Genomic DNA, 7958 nt, shown 5'->3' on the forward strand with positions numbered 1-7958 from the left:
AAAAAGCCCTTTTGACAATAATCAAACCAAATATGACATTTATTTCTGTACCGGAGGAATATACAAACTTTTATCATTTAATGAAAGTTGTATATATTTGTTCTAAAAATGGACTTAAAAGGCTTTTCAGTCACAAGAGTCTTCTGTGTATGTACAAGCAATAAGCAGGCAACAGAAGCCTTAATTGCTTTTTATGCTGAAACATACACCTGCAATTCTCCCAAAGTTTTAAGAGTGCACTTTACAGGTAACTACATATTTTTGCTTCAATAGCATGCATGTTATCCTGGAAATCTGAACTTTCTTCAGCACTGAAAATAATTTAAAGTTGCCAAGAGGAGAAGGGGGAAAAGGATATGAGACCAATTGAGGAATGTAGCAAGAACATAGTGCTAAACATACAAATTCAGCCACAAAAAAAATTAATCCGATTATTTGGCAATGTTTTCAGTGTTTTCTACTTTTAGATGCAGCATCTAATGAAGTAAAATTTGCTTTTTAAGAGTGAAACTTCTTAAGTGCACTTCTTAAGTGCATTGCCACCTAATCTTGAGGCTGTTCCTTATAAACAGGATTTTCACAGTAGAGAATTGCAAATAATATCTCCAGACAAGAGTTACCGTTTTATAGGAGGGGTTCCTTCTGGTCTTTTGGGAGTTTTATAACAAGAAATCTGTTGAATCCAAAAAGAGAAATATAGTTGTGAGGGATACAGTAAATGAAAAGATTTTTCACAGCGAGAAAAAAGAATCAATGAATGTCATAGAGAACAATGGGGTTTTTTTCTCTGCTTCTCAATAAGAAACTTTTCTTTTTCTCCATCTTCTGCTTATAAAAAGTTGTGAGGTCTCCAACATGGTCTTGGTAAAACTCATAAGGTCTTATGGAGCAAATCAAGTCTACCACCCATACGTTCCCTATCAGAATTGAAGATGGAATGAATCCAAGCTTAATACACCCATTTAGTTACCACTATTCATCCCTTCACGAATAATTATACACACAAAAAAGAAAACAATCCCAATCTTTTTTTGAGGTGATACATTAAATTAAATCCTGGCTGTAGTAATGTGGTCTCTGAATTACTGCATTCAAGGAAGTGTTGGCGCTTTACTAAAGCTGTATATTGAGAGTTTGGAGAAATTTATCTTTTCATTATTGGAGTTTGAAATATAGTTTAATATTAATCCTTATATTAAAAAATTAATGTAAGGATCTCTAGAAAAATATATTAGCTTACCTCAATAAAACAAGTTATTACAATAATAATCACTATCGCCGCTGCCACGATAATAGCCAGCTGCCAATTGATGCCATATCCATATTGCCGACTTCCCTCTTTTAGTAGCTGCAAGGTTAAACAAAGTTCAGATAGTTAAGAGAGTCCTTTGGGAGTTAGGAGGCATATAAGTCCAAATAAATGAATAAATAAATAAATTTTAACATAAAAGCTCTTCCCCAGAAGAAAGAGAATATTCAGGTCTGCCTACCCATTAAAAGCAACAACAGTTTTAGCAATACAGTTCTATTAAAATAATATTTTCTGAAATTTCTCATTCAATTCTATTCACATTTCAGTTACTTTAGCTTTGCGCTATAAGACACTCTCCACCGATGCTCATCACAATTTGTAAGAATCTTACATGGGAATCAGGCAAAGAAGTGGTCTTGGCACCTTCACATTACTATAAACAATCTAACAAGGCTTTTACTCAAAACAGTAACTGTCTTTACAGAAATGAATGTGCAATTTACATAAATTGGGCTTTTGTGGGGAAAGCACACATCTATGTAACCAAATCTTGTAATATTCCTATTCATACATTTGTTAGGAATATTAATCTAGGTTGCTTTTTACCTCATCAGAAGGTTTCTCCATTTTTCTGGAGCTTGTTGTATTCATATTGCTTTCATTTTTAGTCTGCAGCAAGTAGGGTTTCAGCAGAGAAGAGGGTTCCTCAATGGTTTTTCTTTCATTGAAGATTTTCAATGCAAGACCTATTCTAGAGATGAGATCACCACAAGATGTCTGGATAGTCAGCTCTCTGCAGTCTATGTGCATCACGCGGATCAAATGAGCAAATAGGCCACTCAAAGGCTCCTTAAGGATCATGTGTGCCAACTGTTTTTTCACCTCATCTTCAAAGATTTCACCCCGAAGATAAGAGCTTTCAGTGCTTGATAAAAGGTCAGATAAAGGGGGAGCAGAGGTGGTTTGTTCCTGATAATCCCAATGTGCTTCATTGGATAATGTTTTTTCAGGCGACAGTTCGTTTGAAGTTTCAGACTCCTGAGGGTTAATTTGGGAATTGCTTCCGCTAATTATTGAATGTCTAAGAAGGTTTTGCCTTCTGGATTCCTGAGACTCAAGTTCCTTTTCCAAAAGTGCCTCTGCAATTTTCTCGTTTTGAGCATTTTTCTCTTTTGCCTGCTCATTTATTAAGAGGGGTTTTATATGGCTGGGCCTTGCTGATCGGTTTCCAGATTTGAGAATAAATTTCCCAGACTGTTCCTTACCATTACCATCCACTGCAAGAGAAGAACTCAAAGGAGGCAGCTGAGTCGGAGGATTTAAAATGGAGCGCTTTTGTAAGGAGTGAACTGGTCCTTGAGGAAACCTCTTAAGGGAAGAAACCTGTTGAGGCTCTAGTAGCGTTTCTGGCCTCCCTGTCTTTTCAGCCATGGAATGTGAAGTTAGTTTTCCTCGTTCTGATGCAAGTCTCCTAGGAGTTTTTGCAAATCTTCTTGTTTTTGTTGGGAACCTAGTAAATACATATTCTTCACTTGGTTTGTTTCCAAGGTCATGAACTTTCTGTTCCATTGTATGATGAATCTTTAACCTTTCCACAGGGCTTTTAGTACTCAGGCGGATATCTCTAAAAGCTTCTGAAATGTCACTAGCTGTTTCTTTTTGAATCTCCAAGTCATCCTTTTTTTCTACATTGTCTATTATGTTTGCTTTGGGAGCAACATGTGGCCAAAGAGGAAACTCTTTGAGAGTCACCTTCAGCCACCTCTTAAACTTCAGAGGGCGTGAAATTTCTAGAGCCACTTCTTTTTGACTGCCCAACTCATGAGATTTCAGTTTGTTTTCTCTTATTTTTTGTTTGATAGTTGCCTTCAGCCACCTCTTATCCTTCAGAGCTGGTGAAATATCTGTAGCCACCTTTTGAATCTCCAACTCATTCATTTTCTGTCTTTTCTCGCTCTTTTTTTCTTTGGGAAATACCTTCGGCCACCTCTTAACCTTCATCGATTTTGAAATGTCTCTAGTCATTTCCTTCTCCAAATCATGAATTTTCTTTTTATTTTCTTTTAATTTTTCTTTAAGAGTCGCCTTCAGCCATCTCTTCAAAGTTTCTGAAATATCTCCAGTTATTTCCCTCTCCATCTCCAAGAAATCAGTTTTCTCTTTTTCTTTTAATTTTTCATTTAGAGTGACCTTCGGCCACTTCTTAAGCTTTAGAGGTTTTATTTCTGTAGCCACTTGACTCTCTATTTTATCAGTTTTCTCTCTGTTTCCCCTTAGTTTTTCTTCGAGAGCAAGCTTCCGCCTACTCTTAACTTTCAGAATTTCTGAAATTTCTCCAGTCACTTCCCTCTGCATCTCTAACACATCAGTTTTTTCTTTGTTTTGTCTTAATTGTTTTCTGAGAATCATCTTTGGCCACTTCTTAATGTTTGCATCCTTCCTCCATTTTTCATTCATTTTATGTGGAGCTGGTTTTATTTGCTCCCCTGAACGTGTTCCTGTAATTGTTTCAAGTCTTCGCCTTTTTCTTACCAACTGAAGAAAGAAGTCTTCTCTTATATTTTTTGCAACCACATGAACCTCTTGTGCTATTTTTGGATGGCTCTTTAACCGTTTCAAGCTTATAGTCCTGAGGTTGATTTCACCAGAATCTTCTGCTTTTTGTGAGGTATGAGTTTTGTCTTTATTTCCTTTTATTTGTTTTCTGAATGGCACCTTCGACCACCTCTTAACCTTTAGAGGTTCTATAATTTTTGTAGCCACTTCCTTTTGACTCTCCAACTTTTGAGTTTTTTCTTTGTTTTCTCTTATTTTTTCTTTGAGAGCAAGCTTCCACCTGCTCTTAACTTTCAGAATTTCTGAACTTTCTCCAGACAGTTCTTTCTGCATCTCTATCACATCTGTTTTTTCTTTGTTTTGTCTTAATTTTTCTTGGAGAATCCTCTTTGGCCACTTCTTAATGTTTGCATCCTTCCTCCATTTTTCATTCATTTTATGTGGAGCTGGTTTTATTTGCTCCCCTGAACGTGTTCCTGTAATTGTTTCAAGTCTTCGCCTTTTTCTTACCAACTGAAGAAAGAAGTCTTCTCTTATATTTTTTGCAACCACATGAACCTCTTGTGATATTTTTGGATGGCTCTTTAACCGTTTCAAGCTTATAGTCCTGAGGTTGATTTCACCAGAATCTTCTGCTTTTTGTGAGGTATGAGTTTTGTCTTTATTTCCTTTTATTTGTTTTCTGAATGGCACCTTTGACCACCTCTTAACCTTTAGAGGTTCTATAATTTTTGTAGCCACTTCCTTTTGACTCTCCAACTTTTGAGTTTTTTCTTTGTTTTCTCTTATATTTTCTTCGAGAGCAAGCTTCCACCTGCTCTTAACTTTCAAAGTTTCTCCAGTCAGTTTTTTCTGCATCTCCATTACATCTGTTTTTTCTTTGTTTTGTCTTAATTTTTCTCTGACAATCACCTTTGGCCACTTCTTAATGTTTTGAAGTTCTGAACTTTCTGTAGCCACTTCTTTCTGACTCTCCAAGTTGTTAGTTTTGTCTCCATTTCCTTTTATTTTTTCTTTGAGGGGCACCTTTGGCCATCTCTTAACCAGCAGAGGTTCTGAAATGTCTCTAGCCATTTCATTCTGTATCTCTAAATCAGGAATTTTCCTTTCCTTTTCTTTTAGAGTGACCTCCAACCATTTCTTAATCTTCAGAGGTCCTGGAATTTGTGTAGGCACTTCCGTTTTACTCTCCAATTCATGTGTTTTCTCCTTGATTTCTGTGAATTTTGATGTGGTAGTAACCTGTGGCCTCTTGGTTTTCTTCAAAGGGACTAGTTGCATTGCATCCTTCCTCCATTTTTCATTCATTTTATGTGGAGCTGGTTTTATTTGCTGCCCCGTACGTGTTCCTGTAGTTGTTTCAAGTCTTTGCCTTTTTCTTACTAACTGAAGAAAGAAGTCTTCCTTTATATTTTTTGCAACCAAATGAACCTTTTGTGCTATTTTTTGATGGCCTTTTAACCCTTCCAAGCTTATAGTCCTGAGGTTGATTTCACCAGAATCTTCTGCATTTCGGTTGGTCATGTCCTGTTGTATCTCCAACTGATGAGATTTCTCTCTTTTTTCTTTTAGTTTTAATTTGGGCTTCTCTTGTGGCCACTTGTTAACCTTCATAGTTACATGTCGTCTAGCAGGCTTCCACCATTGTTGTGGTATTATGTATGAAGGATGTTTTACTTGCTTTGCTTGGTGTTTTCCTGTGTTATCTGCATATTTTCCCATTTTTGTTGGTAATGTTAGAAATAAATCTTCTGTTTGCTTTTTTCCAAGCTCCTGATGTTGTATTAATTGTTGATGGCTCTTTAACCATTCCAAAGGACTTTTAGATCTCATGCTGATGTCCCCAGAATATTCTGAAATCTCTGTGCCCACTTCCTTTTGGATCCCCAACTCATGAGTTTTCTCCTTGTTTTCTGTAATTTTTTCTTTGGTAGTCACAGGCAGTTGTCGCTCTGCAAGCATCCTCCATTTTTCAAACATTGTATGTAAATTATGTTTTATTTGATCTTCTGCAAGATTTCCTATGTTTTTTGCTAATCCTCGCCTCTTTGTTGGTAGCTTAGCAGCTGAGTCTCTTTTTCTTTGATTTTTTTTAAGCCAATGATCTTTCTGAACCATATTCTGATCATTCTTTAAACCTTCTAGATAGCTTTCCCTCGTCCTCAGGCTGATGTCCCTAGAAACTTCCAAAGTTTCTGTACTTAAAACCTTTGGGACTTCCAACTCTTGAGTCTCTTCCTTTTTGGTTATTTTTGATTTGGATGCCACTTGTAGGATTTCAGGTGATTTTTCCAGCAGATTTTCATAGAATCCCGTTTCATCCAAATATTCATGAGATTTTGATTTAGTTAATCTACTCCGCAATTTTAACATTGATGATCTAAGAAATTCAATGGAATCACCAAATGTCTCTTTAATACGTGCATTTTCATAAGTAGGATGATTCGTATTGCTTTTGCAATTTATATTTGAGGCTGTGCATGGAATTTGGTATCCATCCAGCCTTCCAAAATACGCCAAAATTAGAACCAGAAAAATTTGGGTCGCAATAGGGACAACACATCTAATGATGCCCATCCTTTCTTGCTCATTCTACCCAAATGAAGAATGCCTTGGAATATTGCAGCCAACAATTGCAGTTACCAAGCAACCACGTAACATTCCATATAAGGCTGTAGGATAGTGCCACTAAAGTGACATCAGTTTATCATGGTTCCTGATGTCATAGAATTACCAGATACCATGGGAACAATATAAATAGTGGCCTCTTTTATAGAAAATGAATTGATTTTATAAGATCACCCATATATTTGTGATTAATGTTTTTTAAGTCAGATTCACATAATACCATCTGTTTCCATTGGAAAATCAGATTGTAAGGCCTGGCTATAATTCGCCTGCTGCTAAAACAAATTATTGCATGTATTATAGCTAGAAAAAGGAGGGATAAGTAGTTGAGGAGGGAAAGTAGTAGGACTTTAACGTGTAAACCTCCCCCTAGTGCTTCACAGCATTCAGTGGGCTGTTTGCAATGTCATCATATTGTCCTAACAGTCTGGGTCCTCGTTTTATCAACCTTGAAAGGATGAAATGCTGACGCAAACTTGAGCCAGTCATGATCAAATTCCAACTGTGGGCAGAATTAACTTATGATAGTGAACATAAGATAATCATCCACAGAACTCCCAAATCCTGGGAGTTTATAACATGAATACCATCTGTAGGACAATTTGCAATAGTCATGATAAATCTAAAAACACAAAATCAGCCTGAGAATATTAAAAGTAACAACTCAGGAAGAAGAAAAAAGCAGAAAAGCAAAGGTAACCCGAAATAGTCAAAATGTTTTCTAGAACAGTTTGATCTTTAACATCTGCCTGAGTATAATCTCAGACATAGACCTGATTTCCAAAGGAAGACTTAAAAAAACAAACAAACCACAAGCAAACAGTTAAACTAAAAAGCAATTCATCCTTGGCTTCACATTTATCACACTTGGGGATGATAAAGACTAAGAATATTTGTGGGGAGGAGGAACATGATGATGGTATCTGCATTTAAGTGCCATGGCAAACAGAAACATCCTTGTATCAATGTCCTAAGAAGTAAATTGATTGCTGGTGGCTTTTGGATAATTGAATCGTTTATTATTATTGCTATAACTGCTGTTGATACACATATCCTCCCCAGAATCCCCCTTTGAAGAAAAGGAAGAGCCAGCCCAAAAATAAATAATTAAGTACTTGGCTTAACTAAATTAAATTACCTGCCTGCATAATAGATTGTCCCCTGACATATCTTATATACTGAAACTTCTCTCTCACGTAAACACAAGCATTGAAACCCTACAACCCAGCACAGCTGTTCCTTAGTCCTGACCTGAAAAAAATAACAATAGGGTGGGATGGGGAGCTGGACTGGAGAGAAAGATGAGGGAAAACTTGAGCAGGGAAAGGAAAAAGCAACTGGAAAGGGAGAAAAAAAAATGCTAGTAAAGAGGGGATTTTAGCCCTATTGACTTTATCAAGGGCATCCATTCTTTTCAACAGCACTATTTGCCAGTATTTTCTCTAGCTCCTTCCTCTCTTCTCAACATATATGGAGCCAAGTAGTCTTTTTCTATTAGTAAGTCATTTATTAGAAAACTATA

The 7958-nt window shown here is 36.5% G+C and overlaps 1 protein-coding gene across 1 annotated transcript; it reads right to left on the bottom strand.

The window, feature by feature from the left end:
- Positions 1–2694: 2694 nt before the first annotated feature.
- Positions 2695–6385, bottom strand: LOC139153856 (golgin subfamily A member 6-like protein 24). The gene is made up of 2 exons (XM_070728272.1): positions 2863–6385; positions 2695–2762 (listed from the first exon to the last, which is right to left on the bottom strand). The coding sequence occupies exons 1-2, from the start codon at positions 6383–6385 to the stop codon at positions 2695–2697; spliced, it is 3591 nt and encodes a 1196-aa protein (XP_070584373.1).
- Between the last annotated feature and the right edge of the window lie 1573 nt (positions 6386–7958).

Source organism: Erythrolamprus reginae, chromosome Z (genome assembly GCF_031021105.1).
Source record: "Erythrolamprus reginae isolate rEryReg1 chromosome Z, rEryReg1.hap1, whole genome shotgun sequence".
NCBI classification, from domain to species: Eukaryota; Metazoa; Chordata; class Lepidosauria; order Squamata; family Dipsadidae; genus Erythrolamprus; species Erythrolamprus reginae.